The sequence below is a fragment of the Ceratotherium simum genome, chromosome 1, assembly GCF_057802395.1.
Source record: "Ceratotherium simum simum isolate JZ-2026a chromosome 1, ASM5780239v1, whole genome shotgun sequence".
Taxonomy (NCBI): domain Eukaryota; kingdom Metazoa; phylum Chordata; class Mammalia; order Perissodactyla; family Rhinocerotidae; genus Ceratotherium; species Ceratotherium simum.
In genome coordinates, this window is record NC_141900.1 from 110,461,379 (window position 1) to 110,482,493 (window position 21,115).

The 21,115-nt window shown below is 42.1% G+C and overlaps 1 protein-coding gene across 3 annotated transcripts in view; it reads right to left on the reverse strand.

Annotated features, from left to right (window-relative positions):
- NCAPG2 (non-SMC condensin II complex subunit G2) overlaps positions 1–18,408 on the reverse strand; it is a 76,218-nt gene extending 57,810 nt beyond the window's left edge. For 2 of the 3 annotated variants that reach the window (XM_004430577.3, XM_087433809.1), the window contains exons 1-6: positions 18,326–18,408; positions 16,139–16,250; positions 10,589–10,777; positions 10,138–10,252; positions 8,463–8,617; positions 353–487 (exon numbers count right to left, since the gene is read on the reverse strand). In XM_004430577.3, coding sequence (XP_004430634.1) covers positions 353–487; positions 8,463–8,617; positions 10,138–10,252; positions 10,589–10,777; positions 16,139–16,216 — 672 coding nt within the window. In that variant the 5' untranslated portion in view covers positions 16,217–16,250; positions 18,326–18,408. Of the gene's footprint in view, positions 1–352; positions 488–8,462; positions 8,618–10,137; positions 10,253–10,588; positions 10,778–16,138; positions 16,251–17,777; positions 18,173–18,325 lie in introns of those variants that run through there. The other variant, XM_087433814.1, reaches the window with a different exon arrangement.
- Positions 18,409–21,115: the final 2,707 nt, after the last annotated feature.

The window sequence follows — 21,115 nt, forward strand, 5'->3', positions numbered from 1 at the left end:
GCCATTTAACCTTCAATTAGGGCAGAGGGTCAGATCTGATCCATGAGGAAGTGCTTTCTCAGCCTTATTTTTAAACATTCTTAATTTAAAATGCAACCGTGCTTCCTTCAGGATTCACACAGCCACCTGTTACCACCTGATTTAATGATGAAGTAAGAAATGACCTGTAAAACGTTTGCTTAATATTGCCATGCAGTAAAAACGACATGCAATAAATAAAATAGCTCTTGATAGCTAAGCTGACTCTTTGATTAAAACACTGAGCATGGTACAAACAGCAACCACATGAACTTAGAGAAACATCCGTTAAAAAGCAGTTCACAAACACACCAAAGAAGAAGAATCTATTTACCTCTTCTTTCTTGATATAATTAACATTTATGAAGCACTCAAGTAGCATATCTTTAATTTCTCCACTTTCCTCCAAATCATAATCAAAGCAATATAAAGCTTGATGAATATGCCAAAGCCGACATATGTTTGCACCCTAGGAATGAATGACATAAAAAAGAAAAACGTTAGAGATTTTTATAAACAGTAAGGTCACATTTCAAATTAACTATAAGAATATTTTATATCATAAATAATTACGACTCTAGATTATTCATCAAAAAGGAAGAAATAACGACAAGAGAAAACAGACTAAAAGTTGCAAATGTCACCTGTACGTCTCGAGAACATTTTTCTAAAACACAGGCCAAAGAAGGTAGAAATACTGACACCCACCACTGTCCAGCAGCCTTCTGTGTGATGATGAAGATGTCTGAGTCTGCACAATCCGGTGTGGTAGCCATGGGCCACATTAGGGTATGTGGCAACTGAAACGGGACTGGTGCCACTGAGGAACTGAAATCTTAATTTTCTTAACTTTAAATTAAATTTAGGGGCCGGCCCGGTGGCGCAAGTGGTTAAGTGCGTGCGCTCCGCTGCGGCGGCCCGGGGTTCGCCGGTTCGGATCCCGGGCGCGCACCGACGCACTGCTTGGCAAGCCATGCTGTGGCGGCGTCCCATATAAAGTGGAGGAAGATGGGCACGGATGTTAGCCCAGGGCCGTCTTCCTCAGCAAAAAAAGGAGGAGGATTGGCAGATGTTAGCACAGGGCTGATCTCCTCACAAAAAAAAAATTTTTTAATTTTATTTGTTTTAATTTTTTGTGTGTGTGAGGAGATCAGCCCTGTGCTAACATCTGCCAATCCTCCTCCTTTTTTTGCTGAGGAAGACGGCCCTGGGCTAACATCCGTGCCCATCTTCCTCCACTTTATATGGGACGCCGCCACAGCATGGCTTGCCAAGCAGTGCGTCGGTGCGCGCCCGGGATCCGAACCGGCGAACCCCGGGCCGCCGCAGCGGAGCGCACGCACTTAACCACTTGCGCCACCGGGCCGGCCCCTAAAAAAATTTAAATTTAAATAACCTCATGTGGCTACTGGCTACTGCACTGAACAGTGCACGTGTAGAACATTACAAACACATTAAATAAAGTCTAGATTTAAAAGCTAAACAAAAATGGCAGGGAAAATGGATTTTAAATAGACAGACAGATGATGGCTTAAGGATAAATTCTGACATGAACAAGGGCTTTTCCATCACTCCTATGGCCAGCAGGGAAAGTAAGATAGCTAGCTGAGTCTGCAGCCATAAACCTGACTGCTCCCTGGAGGCCACAGTGAGAGAGCCTCTCCCATGAACAGGGGGAACTTGAATAGGTATGAGTTTTCTAGAAAGTTGTTGGCAATGTGTATCAAGAGCTCCAAGCTCAACCCCATCAACCTACGCATTTCATTTCTACAAACCTGTCATAAGGAAGTAAAGATATGAGGGAGGACATCAAAGAAAAATTCCTGACTATCACTAAAACAACAATGATCACCTTGGGTTGTGGACGTATGGATGATTTTTATCTTCCTCATTTTCCCTTTCTTTCATTTGCCCAATTTTCTAGGATGAACATGAGTATCTGTTGTTGTCTTGATCAGGGAAAAAACTATTCTTTTTCTGGATTTCTGAATTCTATCCCAAATATAAAAGGATGAGAAACAGCCCAAGTTACATCCAACCCTCAAACAGGCTCTCTGTTGGCCTTGCTGAAACTTCCTCAGGCCTGGGCCGAGGTCTGAAACAATCCCAGCCCCATCTGCACTCCTGCCCACTCCCCAAGGGGTGGTTCTTGCAGGCGGGTCTGAAGGCTCTCCCTGCAGACTCCTGCCCCGCTCATCCTTCACCACTTCCAATCCCGTCCAATCCCCTCGTGGGGGCTGCCTCTCGGAGGACCACACAACACAGGCAGCTACCCCCAGGCACCTATCTCAGTGTCTCATCCCTTCTTTGCTACTAAAAGGATCCCAATTTAGTTAACAGTAGCAACATATCCCTTTAAAAACTCCATCTCAGGGCCGGCCCCATGGCTTAGCGGTTAAGCGAGCACGCTCCGCTGCTGGCAGCCCGGGTTCGGATCCCGGGCGCGCACCGACGCACTGCTTCTCCGGCCATGCTGAGGCCGCGTCCCACATAAAGCAACTAGAAGGACGTGCAGCTATGACATACAACTATCTACTGGGGCTTTGGGGGGAAAAATAAATAAATAAATAAAATTATTAAAAAAAAAAAACTACATATGCTTTAAAAAAAATAAACAAACAAATAAAAAAAAATAAAAACTCTATCTCAAGAGTGACATTAGCATCATGGCAGAGTGAGCTCTCCCCTGTATCTCCCCACTAAGATACAATGAAAAGCACATTCATAAACCAACAGAGGACGTTCACACAACACGCCTGAGAGATCCACACAGCTATACGTCTGAAGGTGGGGGTGCTGGACCCCCTCAAGAGGCAATGGAAGGAGGTAAGGGGATCACCTCTCCCTCCCATGCAGCAGTGACCTAAGGGTGGGACCTCACAGCGGCCGGCGCACAACCACGAGAGGAGAAGGGAGAGAAGGCAGCCCTCCACGAGAACGCTTGCGCTCTTGGAGTTACCTCCCAGCCTGTGGGAATGCCCCACACCAAGGTGGCTAAGCAATCGTGGGGGTGTCTGCACCAAACCAGGCAGTGAGTGCAGAGCTGAGGCGCATGAGATCGTGCACAAGAAAAAGCGCCACCCACCCCCCGATGCCTGGTGCACCAGCTCAGCCGATGGCTTCAGGAGGGGATTCCCACCAGAGCAACTGTGCATACGTTTGTAAAGCAGCAGCAGCGAGCAGGCAAATGCAGACAGGCCCCATCGGCGTAGTTACAAAGAACACACACAGCTGCCAGAGAACGCAGCGGGCTCAGGATACACAGCTCCTGCCCCTACACAGTGGCAGCAGGTGGACTCTGCAATCAGATACCACCACTATGTGAAGGTACAAATCTACCCCATCAAATAGTATGAACAGGTATGTTAATAATCCAGACCAGAAGGAAAATGACAAGCACCCAGAAATAAATCCTGGAGGCACAGAAATTTACAATCTAAATGACTGAGAATTCAAAATAGCTATCATAAAAAAACTCAATGAGTTACAAGAAAACTGAGAAAGTTCGATGAAATCAGGAAAAGAATTAATGAATGGAGGAAATTCTTCACAAAAGAGATTGAAATTATAAAGAAAAACCAATCAGAAATGTTGGAGATGAAAAACACAATGAATGAGATAAATAAAAATCTGGAGTTCTTAAATAACAGAGCTGGTATTATGGAGGACAGAATTAGCAATTTACAGGACAGAAATACAGAAATGCTTCAGATGGAGGAGAGAGAACTAAGACTAAAAAGAAATGAAGAAATTCTCTGAGAAATATCCCATTCAATTAGGAAATGGAACATATGGATTATAGGTATTCCAGAGAGAGAAGAGAGGGGAAAAGGAGCAGAGAGCTTGTTCAAAGAAATAATAGCTGAGAATTTCCCAAACCTGGAGAAGGAGCTGGAATTACAACTAAAAGAAGCTAACAGAACTCCTAATTACATCAATGTAAAAAGACCCTCTCCAAGGCAGGTATTAGTAAAACTGGAAAAAGTCAATAACAAAGAAAAAATATTAAGGGCAGCAAAGCAGAAGAAAATAACATACAAAGGTACCCCTAACAGGCTTTCAGCGGATTTCTCAGCAGAAACCTTACAGGCTAGGAGAGAGTGGAATGATATATTCAAAATTTTGAAAGACAAAAACTTTCAGCCAAGAATACTCTATCCAGCGAAAATATCCTTCAGATATAATGGATAAATAAAATCTTTCCCAGACAAACAAAAGCTGAGGGAGTTTATCACCACAAGACCCCCACACACAAGAAATGATCAAGAAGGCCCTCATAGCTGGAAAAAAAAAGAAAGGGTTTACGAAGCCTTGAGGAAGGAGATAAATAGGCAGACAAAATCAGAAAACTGCAGCTCTCTATCAGAACAGGGTAGCAAACACTTAATTATAACATTAAAGATACAGGGAAGGAAAACATCAAAAATAAATATAATCACTTCTTTTTAACCACAAACACATATAAAACCGATAAGTTGTGACAACAATAATTTTAGGGAAGGGGAAAGGGATGGAACTTGCTTAGACTAAGGAAATAAAAGGCTATCAGAAAATGGACTATCTCATCTATGAGATCTTTTATACAAACCTCATGGTAACCACTAAACAAAAAATCAGAACAGAGACAGAAATGATAAATAAAGAGAAAACTGAGAAAATCATCATAGAGAACCACCAAACTGAATTGGCAGTTCGAAATACGTGGGACAAGAAACAAGAGAAATACAGAAAAACTGGAAAACAAGTGATAAAATGGCAGCATTAAGTCCTCATATATTAATAATCACTCTAAATGTAAATGGATCGAATGCTCCAATCAAAAAACACAGAGTTGCTGGATGGATTAAAAAACAAGACCCAACAATATGCTGCCTCCAGGAAACACATCGCAGCTCTAACGACAAACACTGGCTCAGAGTGAAGGGATGGAATACGATACTCCAGGCTGGCGGCAAACAAAAGAAAGCAGGTGTTGCCATATTTATATCAGACAAAGTGGACTTCAAGATAAAAAAGGCAATGAGTGACTCAGAGGGGCAGTAAATAATGACAAAAGGGACACTCTACCAAGAGGACAAAACACTTATAAATATATATGCACCTAACAGAGGAGCACCAAAGTACATAAAGCAACTATTAACAAACCTAAAAGGAGATGGTAACAGCAACACAATAATAGTAGGAGACCTTAACACTCCACTTACATCAATGGATAGATTATGCAGACAGAAAGTCAACAAGGAAATAGTAGAATTAAACGAAAAGCTAAACCAGATGGACTTAACAGATATACATAGAGCACTCCATCCAAAAATAGCGGAATATACATTCTTCTCAAGTGCACACGTAACATTCTCAAAGACAGACCATACACTGGGAAACAAGGCAAGCCTCAATAAATTTAAGAAGGTTGAAATCACAGCAAGTATCTTTTCCAACCATAATGCTATGAAACTAGAAATCAACTACAAGAAAAAAGTTGGGAAAGTGACAAATATATGGAGACTAAACAACACGCTACTGAACAACCAATGGATCATTGAAAAAATTAAAGGAGAAATCCAAAAATATCTAGAGACAAATGAAAACAAAAATACACCATACAAATTCATATGGGATGCAGCAAAAGCAGTCCTAAGAGGGAAATTCATAGCAATACAGGCCCACTTTAACAAACAAGAAAAATCTAAAATAAATAACCTTAAACTACACCTAACATAACTAGAAAAAGAAGAACAAAGCCCAAAGTCAGCAGAAGGAGGGAAATAATAAAAATCAGAGCAGAAATAAATGAAATTGAAACCAAAAAAACAGTAGAAACAATCAATGAAAGTAAGACCTGGTTCTTTGAGAAGATAAACAAAATTGACAAACCCTCAGCCAGACTCACTTAGGAAAAAAGAGAGAAGGCGCAAATAAATAAAATTAGAAATGAAAGAGGAGAAATTACAATGGATACCACAGAAATAGAAAGGATTATACAAGAATACTGTGAAAAACTATACGCCAACAAATAGGACAATCTAGAAGAAATGGATAAATTCTTAGAATCATACAACCTCCCAACAAACTGAATCAGAAGAAACAGAGATTCTGACTACACCAATCACAAGTAAAGAGATTGAAACAGTAATCAAAAATCTCCCAAAAAACAAAAGTCCAGGACCAGACAGCTTCTCTGGAGAATTCTACCAAACATTCAAAGAAGATTTAATACCTATCCTCCTCAAACTATTCCAAAAAACTGAAGAAGACAGAACAATTCCTAACACATTTTACAAGGTCAACATCACCCTGAGCCCAAAGCCAGACAAGGACAACACAAAGAAGGAAAATTACAGGCCAATATTGCTGATGAACATAAATGCAAAGTTCCTCAACAAAATATTGGCAAACCAAATACAGCAATACATTAAAAGGATTATACACCATGATCAAGTGGGATTTATATCAGGGATGCAGGGACGGTTCGACATCTGCAAATCAATCAATGTGATATACCACATTAACAAAATGAGGGAAAAAACCACATGATCATCTCAATAGACCCTGAGAAAGCACCTGACAAGATCCAACATCCATTCATGATAAAAATTCTCAATAAAATGGGTAGAGACGGAAGGAACCTCAACATAATAAAGGCCATATATGACAAACCCACAGCCAACACCATGCTCAATAGGGAAAAACTGAAAGCCATCCTCTGAGAACACGAACAAGACAAGGGTGCCCATTCTCACCACTCTTATTCAACATAGTACTGGAGATTTTGGCCAGAGGAACTAGACAAGAAAAAGGAATAAAAGGAATCCAAATACGCAACAAAGAAGTAAACTCTTGCTGTTTGCAGATGACATGATTTTATATATAGAAAACCCTAAAGAATCCATTGGAAAACTATTAGAAATAATCAACAACTACAGCAAAGTTGCAGGGTACAAAAATCAACTTACAAAAATCAGTTGCATTTCTATACTCTAACAATGAATTAACAGAAAGTGAACTCAAGAAGACAATCCCATTTACAATCGCAACAAAAAGAATAAAATATCTAGGAATAAATTTAACCAAGGCGGTGAAAGACCTATACAATGAAAACGATAAGGCATTATTGAAAGAAATCGACGATGACATAAAGAAATGGAAAGATATCCCACGCATATGGATTGGAAGAATAAACATGGTTAAAATGTCCATACTACCTAAAGCAATCTACAGATTCAATGCCATCCCAATCAGAATCCCAATGACACTCTTCACGGAAACGGAACAAAACATCCTAAAATTCATATGGGGCAACAAAAGACCCCGAATAGCTGAAGCAATCCTGAGCAAAAAGAACAAAGCTGAAGGCATCACAAGACCTGACTTCAAAATATACTACAAAGCTAAAGTAATCAAAACAGCATGTTACTGGTACAAAAACAGACACACAGATCAATGGAACAGAATTGAAAGCCCAAAAATAAAACCACACATCCACAGACAGCTAATCTTTGACAAAGGAGCTAAGAACATACAACAGAGAAAGGAAAGTCTCTTCAAGTGGTGTTGGGAAAACTGGACAACCACATGCAAAAGAATAAAAGTAGACCATTATCTCTTGCCATACACAAAAATTAACTCAAAATGCATTAAAGACTTGAAGGTAAGACGTGAAACTATAAAACTCCTAGAAGAAAATACAGGCAGCACACTCTGACATTGGTCTTAGAAGGATGTTTTCGAATACCATGTCTGCTCGGACAAGGGAAACAAAAGAAAAAAATAAACACATGAGATTTCACCAGAATAAAGACCTTCTGCAAGGCAAAGGAAACCAGGAACAAAATGAAAAGACAACTCACTAACTGGGAGAAAATATTTGCAAATCATACATCTGTCAAGGGGTTAACCTCCAAAATATATAAAGAACACACACAACTCAAGAAGAAAAAAACAAACAACTTGATCCAAAAATGGGCAGAGGGTCTGAACAGACATTTTTCCAAAGATATACAGATGGCCAACAGGCACATGAAAAGATGCTCAACATCACTAATTATTAGGGAAATGCAAATCAAAACTACACTAAAGGGGCCAGCCCAGTGGCGCAGCAAAGTGTGCACGCTCTGCTTCGGCAGCCCAGGGTTCGCAGGTTTGGATCCTGGGTGCGCACTGACGCACCACTTGTCAAGCCATGCTGTGGTGGTGTCCCATACAAAGCAGAGGAAGATGGGCACGGATGTTAGCCCAGGACCAATCTTCCCCAGCCAAAAAAAAAGAGGAGGATTGGCATCAGATGTTAGCTCAGGGCTGATCTTCCTCACAAAAAAAAAAAAAAAACCAAACACCTAACTAGGGAGGCCACTGCAGTCAGGAGATTCACAAGCAAGCACAATTCCTAACTGATATAAACACAGCCACTTTTTCAGTAAAGTATATATTTTAAAAAGTAAACATACTGTTTTAGTCTCGAGACTCTTCCTTAACAGCATGATAAAAGCAGTCTTCCCCATATCTTCTTTGGCAGGCAGGCCTTTCTCCCACCACATAACACACAAATCCTGAATGGAACTCTGCAGCTTTCGTTCAGATTCAGGTAACGCATATAAAATACCTAAAACAGAGCACAGTAATTGTTCAATTAGTAAAGTAAATCAACATTAGTTCATATTTAGTAGTGTAGAGTACTATGACTTATATAGGTTTGTTAAGCAAATATTAGTTTATGTTTAACTTGCCCAAGATTTATATACATTATTTATAGAATACAAATGATGTTAATTAAAAAGTTGTTTTACTACTGTTATAAAAGCAGACCCAACAGAATAGAGAATTTTAGAACTGGAAGACTCAGAGAGGTCATATTGCTCAAATCTTTAATTTCAGAGAGGCAGATATTGAGGCCATCCAGGTGTAAGTGCAAGGACACCCACAGGAACACTTCACCCCAGAGCCAGGTCAGGTCTACTGATGGCTAATGCACTATAACTGTCCCTCAATGTGCTGGCCTCAAATTCCAGCTCACTGGTGAAAACTAGTAAAAGCAACTATTATAATGAATACAACTGCAGTGCTTTTATTAACAGGAAAGCTCAAGAATTAAATTAAAATACTAATAATGTGCTCATAATTATAATCCATAGATAGCTGAACGCCATTATAACTAATGTAAAATTCTTGAATTAAGGGGAAGTTGGCAGCAACTACAATATTAGCATCAATCATTTTATGCAACTTATGCAGAAACTGCAAATAAACAAACTGGTAGTAACATTCACAACACATCTGGGAGCTATTTTTATATTGATTAGGGGTGACTCCTTAATAAAACACTGTATTTCAATGTAACAATTCTGAATAAAACAGCATTCTAAACAGATACATAAATCCAAGTGATGCTGAAAACGAAAAACTTGGAAAAACTTGATGAGAGAATTTGTCACATGGAACTAATTATACTCAAATAGTGAAGGGTGAGGGTACTTGGGAGGTTTTTCTTTAAAACCATTACTTAAAATTACTTTTACATCTTTTATATCTATAAAATAATTTTATATAAATATTTCATAATCAGATCATCTCATTAATTCAGACTAGTGTTCCTCCTAAATTAATAACTAGTTTTACAGTTTAGCTAAAACTTGAAAAGTACCATGATATAAATTTTAGTACAATAAAAGTCCCCTAAGAGTCAACAATTATTCCTCAGGCCATGTTCATAACATATTTAAAGAAAAAAATTCAATGTCACAAATGCTTGGTTAAATTGAAACTACCCGGCAGAAATTACCAGCTGAGAAAATTATAATCAGACTATTTTCCCTTAAAGCTCTTTTCACTGGTCCTGTAGGTCAAACAAGACATTCCTGAAAAACCTGAAAACAATAGCAGTTATTTGCTCAATAATGCACATTCTCACCATCTAAAACTTTCGTATGTGGCTTAAGCTAATTACTCAGGACAGCCCGTAAAAGAATACTCCTTCACTCCTTTTCTAGCTGAAATAAAGAAGCTTGATTGCAAAGTCATGCCTTAACACTACTTCTGCTTCTACTTTACCGCTGGCTTCCCTTTACAGAGTGTCATTTAGACGCCCCACTTCTAAATATGCCACATTATAACAAGTCAACTCACCATTTAATATAACAGCACATTCCAGTAAGGCTTCATAGTTCTCACTTTCATTTATTACAGACACAGAAGCAAGAATCACAGATGTAATTGCATGAATTATTTCTATGTTTTTTTTCTATAAATGAAAAAAAATCAAAGCATGAGTAAATTAAAATCAACTTAAAATTCAATTTTTAAAAGAAGTGTAAAAATTACTAAATTTATAAAAATCAAGCCACATTTCTAGCTTATTAAGCTGAATACAAGTCAGTTGTCTGAAAAGAACAGCAACATTGAATAGATTAATAATGGTACGACTGGAAAAGGGTGAAACTACAATAAACAGACTTCTAATATTCTTGACTTTTAATTTTAAATTTTTCCTTAACTTAAAATTCAATTATACACAATAAACAATTATTTTTTAACAAAGAAAAGGGGAAAATTTTTAGTTTTGAAAGACCAATACTACCATTTTTGCACCATGCTCTGTTTCCATATTATCTTCACCCTGGGCTTCCCCTGCATGCCACCCATCCACAGGGCTCTCTAACAACACATCTGTCAATAAATTCTTGAGCCTTTGCCACAGTTCCTCCTTCTGTTTCCTTGATAATTCTTCTAGTAATTCATTTAGGTTGAAAGGGTCAGAAGCATCTTTCTGTAAAATAAATAGCAAGTATTACACTTCAAATAAAAGAGCTTCTACAAGACAAACGAAACCAGAATCAAGATGGAACAGACAACCAACCAGCTGGGAGAGAATATTTGCAAAACATACATCTGACAAGGGGTTGATCTCCATAATATATAAAGAACTCACACAACTGAACAACAAAAAAACAAACAACCCGATCAAAAAATGGGCAGAGGAAATGAACAGACACTTCTCCAAAGAAGATATACAGATGGCCAATAGGCACATGAAAAGATGTTCAACATCACCAATCATCAGGGAAATGCAAATCAAAACAACACTAAGATATCACCTCACACCCGTGAGAATGGCTATAATCACCAAGGCAAAAAACAACAAATGTTGGAGAGGATGTGGAGAAACAGGAACCCTCATACACAGCTGGTGGGAATGCAAACTGGTGCAGCCTCTATGGAAAATGGTATGGAGATTCCTCAAAGAATTAAAAATAGAGATGCCCTATGATCCAGCCATCCCACTACTGGGAATCTATCCAACGAACCTGAAATCAACAATCCAAAGAGGTTTATGCACCCCTATGTTCATTGCAGCATTATTCACCATTGCCAAGAAGTGGAAGCAACCTAAGTGTCCCTCAACTGATGATTGGATCAAGAAAATGTGGTATATATATACAATGGAATACTACTTAGCCATAAAAAAAGACAAAATCGTCCCATTTGCAACAACATGGATGGGCCTGGAGGGTATTATGTTAAGTGAAGTAAGCCAGAAGGAGAAAGACAAACACTGTATGATCTCACTCATATGTGGAATATAAACCAACACATGGACAGAGAAAACTGTATTGTGGTTACCAGGGGCTACAGGGGTGGGGATGGGGGTGGCGGGTGGGCACAAGGGATGAAGGGAGACATATATATGGTGATGGACAAACAAAAATGTACAACCCAAAATTTCACAATGTTAAAAACTGTTAAAACATCAATAATAAAAAAAAAAGTAAAAAAAAAAAAAAAATTAGTTCTATCCTTTTTATAATGGCATCGAAAAAAAGATTAAGTGCTAACTTAGCGACAAGTTCAAGAGTTTGGTGGTAGTTTTTGAAATCCATTCCTAAAAGGGAAAAGTACAGGAATTATCAGACAGAAAGTGTAGCAGATTCCTCCCCCACCTATTCAATCCTAGTATTCTAATCTTTGGAGTTTAAAATTTTACCAATTTAGCAAAATCCTCCCTAAGATCAATCTGTCCAGACGTCCACCATCTCCAGGCCTATAATTAGGTTACAAAAGTACACTAGAGCTAAAATAATAATAGCAACAATAATAACAACGCAGTCATGCCAAGTGATTGCACTTTAAGTTTCTAGTCCAGCCCGACTTGGGCCCTCAAAGCCCATCCTCTAGTCATCTCTAGACATCATTCTCTCCCATTAGCCATTGAGACCATTTCAGATCCTCTCAACTATCCTTCAAACCTCTGAGCCATCCACCATTTCCTCACTCTGAGCAGATGACCTCACCTACTCTTTAATACAGCAAATAGAGGCCATTATCAAAAGGAGCGAGAATCCAGCTTCAAGGGACTCCCTGTAGCCAATCTGGGACAATCAGCACCAAAATAGTGACAGCAGTGGATTATAACCCATTGAATAAAATAAGAATCAATGAGGCCATAATGATAATGAATAAATAAATAATAACAAATAATTAACTAATAGTATTGGCATGCTACAGAATGCCAATGACTAAATACAGAAGGAATATGGGATGGAAAAATCAAGATTTTATAGCCATTATAGTAATAATTGATTCAGGCAAGAATCATCAGTGGATGCTAAACCCAGTGGGTAGAAGTTTGATGAGGAGCAGGCTATCTAGTTATTTCCCCACAGATGACTTATTAATTACAAAGTGGAAAGAGCAGCTTTACAGAGTGATCAAAACTACCACCACCAATAATGGGACAAACTGACACCACGTGCCTCCACTGAGGAGGATGCAACACCACTTATATAGTTCCTGCCAAAACACATAAAATAATAATCAGACCATCAAATAAATGCAAACTGAAGGATCTGCCACAAAACAGCTGCCTGCACTCTTCAAAACTGTCAACATCATGAAAAATAAAGTAAGGTTGAGAACCTCTCCGGGTTAAAGAAAACTAACAAATCATGACCACTGGATGCAACGTGTGATACTGGACTGAGTCCTGGGGCAGGAAGAAAAGGAACATGAGTATGTCCTCCAGCTAAAACATCATTGTACCAATGTCAAATTTCCCGACTTGGAAGATTTTATTGTAATTATGTAAGAGAATATCTTTGTTCTAGGAAAATACACACTGAAACATTTAGGGATAATGAGACACAATGCCTGCAACTGACTCTCAAATGATCCAAAAGAATATGTGAGTACAAAGAATGATAAGGACAATGTGCAGCTGGGAACAACTGACAGACCTGAGTGTAGGGCATTCAGGACTCCTTTGCGTTTTTCTTGCAACTTTCCTTCAACTTTGCAATTACTGCAACAGGAAAGGAGAGGGCAGGCCCACCCCTCCGGGGCCCTCTAAGGCAACTTCTCCATCCTAACTTCTCCCCTCCTCTCAGTAAGTCCACACCTGAGCTGTCCCCTTTTGTGCCTGCCTCAGGCTCTCAGCCTTCTCATCCCTTTTGTCCAGATTTCTCCCCCATCTCCACATGCCCATCTAGATCTTTGATCAAAACCGCCCGCCACTCCCATCCTCCACCCTGTGTGATTAGCATATACACCTGTCTTCTTGTTTGTCTCCCTCTACCACTAGAACATAAACTCCACGTGAGCAGAAATTTTGCTTTGTATGCACTGTATCCCAACCCACAGAGCAGAGTGTGGCACACAGAAGGCACTCAGGACATCTTAGTCAAATGGTACTTCTCCTCAGGCCCGAGTCCTCCTACTCCCGACACTGATCCTCCACCCTCAAACAAGGGGGTACAGAGGGTCCACCACAGTTGGTTCTGCTCTATAATACTTGTTTTGAAATGCAAATTTGTTCCAACGCAAAAGATACATTAGGGAACAATTTGAGCAAAAGGCGAATTTCTGGTTTGCTTATGCAGGATTTCATCACCAGGTGATTTCAGAAAACTGTACCCACTGAGTGGAGTTGCAGATACACGCAAAACGCACACACCCCAAACACCTGCCAGCTGCTGGGACCCCACACGTGAATGCACCTCAAAGGACGTTTTGTCATCACAGCACCAGTGTGATCCTGCATTGACTGTGCTACCCAAATGCTGTATTTTTGCCTTTTGATTTTAAATTAATATTAACTTAGCTTCCTTATCATCAATTTAGTTTGTGATTTTAGTTAACACTATGGTATGTAGTTTACAACAACCTTTTGGACTTTAAACCACATGTGTATTGCACATCTAATACAAATCATCTACACTCCTACTGCTAATGCAGACATTTACGTAACATCTCAATAGTTTGCGCTTACAGACACTTGCACAGTGAGGTGCTGCCTGTGAGTTTGTGCTGATTATTTTTAAGTTTATAGGACACCATTTTATGATACAAAATCATATTATAAGCTCATTTCCCTCTTATAAAGAAAAATAACTTCATACACGTTGCTAGGAACAAATTTATTATTAGGTTCCTCTCTAATTCTTAGTCATCACTAATCTGATTTTCACTGCATCATCAGAACAAGTGAGGTATGCATCTTCTGCCCCAAGGTCACAAGTATTTTAGAGTTGGTACCTTAAACACTGGGGTTCCTCAGAGCTGTCCTAGACCCCTTTTCTCCTTTTACACTACACAGATGATCCCACGCATTCCCATGACTTAAGATTCTAGCTGGAGCTGACAACTCCTGAATTTCAGTCTCTAGCCTAGGCCTCTTTCCTGGGCTTCAGACATACCCCTCCCCCCGCCTACCAGACATCTCCTTGTACATGTCCCTCTGGCAGCCATTCAGCACATCCCAAACTGAGCCAATCTTCTCCCTCAAACCTGCATTCTTCCCACATTCATGATCTCACTGAATGGCACCACAAGTCAGAAACCTGTGATCCTCCTTGGCCCTTTCCCTGGCCCATATCCAATCAATCAGTAGTGCCATCACCCCACCACCTCACAGCTCACAAAAGCACCCACATCTTCTCATTTCCATGTCCTAATTCAACTACCAGGCACAGCCTCTCCATTCCTCTCTGGCCTCTTGTGTTGCTCTCCAATCTAGTCTTCATGTGCAGCAGAAGGAATACTTCCAATAGGCAAATCTTATTTTTCTGTCTCTCTCTTCCACCCCACTAGTTTTCTCTCCCTCTTTTGTTCTCTTGCACACAGGTCACTCTCTGCTTAAAGCCCCCATTTCTCTCTGGATAAAGTCTCAACTCCTTAAAAAGGCAAAGAAGGCCTGACGTAATCAAGGTCTCATCCCCAGGGCTCAGCTCTTGCCCTGTTCCTCACCTTGCATGTCTACACTCCAACCCTACAAATGCTTTCAAGTTCAAACACAACATGCCTTCTCCAGTCTTTAAAGTTACCACTTTGGTTAGAGGGGTCCTTCCCCAAGCTCCTCTTTGACTGGGTAACTTCTGTGTACCTTGTAGATCTGAGCTTCCATAGCCTTTCCACTGGGATGGGAAACATTCCATGGCTGGATTTGGAGCCCCACCTATATCCCTGCCCCAGCTGAGCCCTTATTCTGCTCTATTTACATGCCTGGATCTACCACAACACTGTAAATAGCCTGCGGACAAAAAAATATCTGTCTTCCTCACTACTTCCTCACTATGCCACATACATAGTAGGAGCTCAATAAATATTTGTTAGGTAAATAGAAGCACTTCACGTTATAGCGCTCAGCATCCTTACAACATCCCTCTTAGAAAGCAGGAAATACAATTTGTGAATAGTTGCCCATCATCAGGTCTATTTGAATATAGTTTTCTTTTATTTCTTTTATTTTATTTTGTGTGTGTGTGTGTATGTGTGTGTGAGGAAGATCAGCCCTGAGCTAACATCTGCTAATCCTCCTCTTTTTGCTGAGGAAGACTGGCCCTGGGCTAACATCCTGCCCATCTTCCTCTACTTTATGTGGGACGCCGCCACAGCACGGCTTGACAAGCGGTGTGTCCCTGCGCACGCGTGCCCAGGGTGCCGAACGGCGGGGCCGCCACCGCGGAACGCATTTAATCACTACGCCACCAGGCCAGCCCTGTTTTATTTTTTTTTTAATAAACCTTGGTTCCTAAGGATTCACTGAGATGACTATTTCATTTGTGGACATAATGATTTTAGAAGAATGTTTTACATTAACAGTCAAAATCACAATAAAGCTAAACATAAAACTTACATCAAGTTGAATGAATTGCAAAAATTCTTCAATCAGCTCCTTAGACACCACTTGTACAAATGTCTCACGTTTTTCCATGACAGATGAAACTGTTTTTCAGACGGCATTTATTCTGTGGAAAACACAATCATACTGAAACTTGCATTTGTAAATATACCTTTTCCTACAAGATGTAATTTGGTACTAACATCCAAAACTGCAAGAAAATTCCTGTACCACCTATGGTAGACAGTTTCTAACAATATTCTGACATAAAACAAGTTATAATATCTAAAAAAATAATTCCCTTATTTTCTTTACTGAGGATAGTATCAACAAAACATTATCTTATCAATTCTTTTTTTTTACAATTTTATTTATTTATTTATTTTTCCCCCCAAAGCCCCAGTAGATAGTTGTATGTCATAGTTGCACATCCTTCTAGTTGCTGTACGTGAGACACGGCCTCAGCATGGTTGGAGAAGCGGTATGTCGGTATGCGCCCGGGATCCGAACCCGGGCCGCCAGCAGCTGAGCGCACGCACTTAACCGCTAAGCCACCGGGCCAGCCCTGTTATTATCAATTCTTAAAGAAGCTACTAACTAAGGAAAGAGAAATCTATATGGCTCTAGGAGGCTCACCTTCTCTCCCTTGTTAGTACCTTCGCAAGATGCTCAGGCAGGTCTGAGTCGGCTCAACAAAAGAACAGGCTGATCCCAGCTGCTAAATCCTGAACCTCCCTTTCTAAAGTGCCATTTGTCCATCAAGAAAATCCCAGGCACAGTCACCTTGTTATTCAGTGTGGCACTGGGGTCACCTGGGAGCTCATTAGCGCGTGCGAGGACTGAGAGCTTAGGGGATTGCGTGCAAGCTCCTTCCTTGCCTGTGTTTCCCCCAATAAAGCCTATTTTCCATTTACAACACCTGGTGCTAGCAATCCCCAGTTTGACATCAACCCAAAGATGAAGTCACGGCAAAATGATGGAACATATATGCAACAGGACCCCTCCCTGTAAAAATAAATGAAAACCTCCTGCACCGCTTTAAAAGGGCAATATGGAAAATTACTAGTACCAACGGCAATAATTACAGGGATAGAGAGTCATCTTAAACATAGAAACATAGATCTTAGTGTCTAAATTAAACCAACAAAAGCAGAAAATAACTTCCCCACATAAGTACCATGAAGTCTGGCCACCTCATTCCTCAACTCAGATGGCTGAGCTATGAAGCATAACTTTCTGCTGGCCAAGCGGCAGGGAGGGTGGCCAGCGACAAGCTGGATGACTAATAATGGCTAGTACCAATTCACAAGTTTAAAAATAAACATTCTAAAAAGGTGCAATCAAGTACATGGAACCAAACATCTTAAACTGGTGAGTCTGCGAACCTTTCTGGAATTCTGGGGGCCTCTCTTTCCAAGTGCACCCCTTGGCACTTGAGTCTTCATACAGCACTCCGCTTCCACTAGACCACCAAGATATGACCATACTCCCCATTTTCTCTCCCACACTAGTGATTACAGCTCTTTAGGGGCACTAACTTCTCAACTTAGTTTTCTCTCAGAGTGCACATTATATGTTTCTTGTACTAGTTGTGCACAAGACCTCATCCCTCCAGCCAGATGCCACTTTCAGGGCGAGAGATCATCTCACTCACCAGGCAGTTATCTGTCCCCACTGCAGGGTGCTCTTCACACAGGAGGTCTGGCACTGAATTAAGATGAGCATTAAAAAGGAGATCCCTGTCACCTTGTCACCACCTGTAGGCCGTGTTCCAGCCCTCCCACGAACTATGAGAGATGCTTGGCAACAGCTTCCCCCTGGACATGAGGGCTCAGGGAACTGATATTCTCTGAGATCCTCTCCTCAGGTCCAGGCCGGGGGTCCTCTCTGAGGTCAGTCCCCAGTCCAGGGGTGGGGGTCCTCTCTGGGGTCAGTCCCCAGGTCCAGGGCTGGGGGTCCTCTCTGGGGTCAGTCTCGGGTGCAGGGACGGCGGGTACTCTCTGGCCAGTCCCAGAGGGAAGGCACGGAGTCGGCGCGCCCAGGGCCCGGGTGCCCGCCTCTACCTCAGAGCCCCGAGTCAGGCCGTGTGTTCGGATCCGGCCCACGCAGAGGCTGCGGTGCTGGGGACCCGCCTCGCCCGACCCCCGCCGTTTCTCGGCCCCCTGCCCCGAGCCCTTCGCGGGCCAGCACCGCGGTGCTCACCTCGTCACCCGGACTCGCCGTTTCCCGCGCTCGGACCAGATTCAAACGCGCCCGCCGGCGCCCGCGACGCGCCCCGCCCGCGCGTCACGACGCCCTGCTCTCGCGAGAGCCGGGGCTCCTGGGCAGAGTCGCTTGCGGGCGAGCGCCTCGCCCCTTCCGCGCTCGGGCCTCGTCCACACACCCGCCCCGCCCTGCGCCCCGGCCCCGCCCACAAGCGGGCTCCATCCCCACCCTCACTGCTGTCCCGCCCACACGCTCGGGGCCCGCCCACACGCTCGGGGCCCGCCCACAGCTTGCCCTTAGGGCCCGCCCACAGCTCGGTCGCCGCCCACAGCGCGCCCTTAGGGCCCGCCCACACGCTCGGTCCCCGCCCACAGCGCGCCCTTAGGGCCCGCCCACACGCTCGGTCCCCGCCCACAGCGCGCCCTTAGGGTCCGCCCACACGCTCGGTCCCCGCCCACAGCGCACCCTTAGGGCCCGCCCACACGCTCGGTCCCCGCCCACAGCGCGCCCTTAGGGTCCGCCCACACGCTCGGTCCCCGCCCACAGCGCGCCCTTAGGGCCCGCCTACACGCTCGGTCCCCGCCTCTTCCCCCGCAAGCTAGCATCCTGGCATTTTTAGTCAGACTTGTAAATTTGTTTTATCGTTGACTTAAATGACTGAAACGAGTGCGACCTCTGACGTAATTATAAAGATTGGCTCTTAAAACTGTGACATCACTATATATATCCAATGAAATGTGAATACTCTTAACAACTGAATACCCGGAATTCTTGAACTCATATTTCCATTCCATGACTCCCACACAATTCTGTCCCAACGTAACATCAACTTTTGGATCATGTCTCCAGCAAAATATATATAAATATGTAAACTGGATTTTTAATATCTTGTGACCACAATGCTCCAGATTTTAAAATTTTTTACATTTATTAGAGATACAAATAGATCAAAACCATATAAATTATGTTTTTATAAGTACTTAATATAAAACTAAAATTTTGTTGCAACACACCTCTTAATACTATGGTTAAGACTATTTTTTCAATCAATTCATGTTTCCAAGGATGAATATTCAATTCTGATTTTTCATGTTTATAGATGTAAATGCTGAGAAAACTTGTTCACATAAATAAGGAAACAAATGAAAATATTAATAGCAATGTCACCCAGGGCCGGCCCCGTGGCTTAGTGGTTAAGTGTGTGCACTCCACTGCCTGCGGCCCGGGTTCGGATCCCGGGCGCGCACCGACGCACCACTCCTCTGGCCATGCTGAGGCCGTGTCCCACATACAGCAACTAGAAGGATGTGCAGCTATGACAGACAACTATCTACTGGGGCTTTGGGGGAAAAATAAATAAATAAAATCTTTCAAAAAAAAAAAGATGTTAATAGCAATGTCACCCAATTCCTTGAACATATTTTAGTTAAATACAAAAATCACACACTGATCTATCATCAATTTTTTTTAACTTAATTTGTATCAGCTATTAATTTGGGCTTTCCTTCAATTTTGGTTGAAAGCAAAGACTAGGAAATCACCTAAATTTCAAAAAGTTTTTTTTTTTTTTGGGTGAGGAAGATTAGCCCTGAGCTAACATCTGTGCCTATCTTCCTCTACTTTATATGTGGGACACCTGCCACAGCATGGCTTGACGAGCAGTGCGTAGGTCCACGCCCGGGATCCACACCTGCGAACCCTGGGCCACCAAAGCCGAGCATGCAAACTTAACCATTATGCCACTGGGCCAGCCCCCAAAAAGATTTTTTTTATCCAGTCACCTGGAATCATTCACTTTCTCAGTTTCTAGAAAGTTTACCAAAAAACCTTTACCCAGATACATTAAATTACTATTAATTATATTGGTTACTCTTTCATTTCAAGGCACTTTTGTCAATAGAATTTTTTTTTCATAAAAGCCCTTATCGCTTGCTTTTATACATGTTTTTCCCACACCTTGGAGAGCTGCATATTTAACTCACTCAATTTATGGAAAATGTCTACTAAATAATCCAGTTGGTAAATCTTGGCTTCACTGTCAAGCCAATCAGCCAAATTGGAATTAACTATGTTGGAAAAGTCTGGAGGAGTTTTATAAACTACTCCAGAAAAATTCCTACTTCCAGAGAAAGAATGCATCTCCTAAGATCGTGGCTCGTGGGCCCTGCTGGGCTCATCCCAGTCCTCCTGTCCTCCAGCTCGAGTCAGGACCTGGAAGAAGGCTGTCTCCTCGGGGTCCAGCATGAACCAACTCACCAGGTAAGACCCCATTTCATTGGACTTCAGCTTTCCTGTTGAGGGGGAAAAGGAGAGCCCCAGAAACCACGACCCTGTCTGTCTTGAGGGTACACTGTGCTTACTGTGCTCCTGGCCCTGTTCATGTTGGTTGCTACACAAAGCCCACATTCTCAGACCACCCCTCATCTCCCACGCCCCAGTTCCCACAAGGCTCTGCCATATCCCTACTCTCCCCCTTCCCCTTCTCCCACTCACCCCAATGTCTGAAGTCCTTCCTCTGTGCACTGGAATCAGTCCATTGCCAGGAAAATCCTGCGTTCTCAACCTGTTATCTGCACGGCCTGCCACCTCTGCGCCTCAACAGCCCTCTGTGAGGACATGGCCCCTTGCACCTACTCATGCTTGAAATGTCCAGAGTGGATTCTATTTTCCTGACTGAACCCAGACTAGCTGGAGGTCTCAGTGAGGTTGAGGGTGGTCGCCGCCATCCTAGCACAACGCTGCCTGATGGAAATATAACCTGAGCCACAGATGCAACTGTGGACCTCC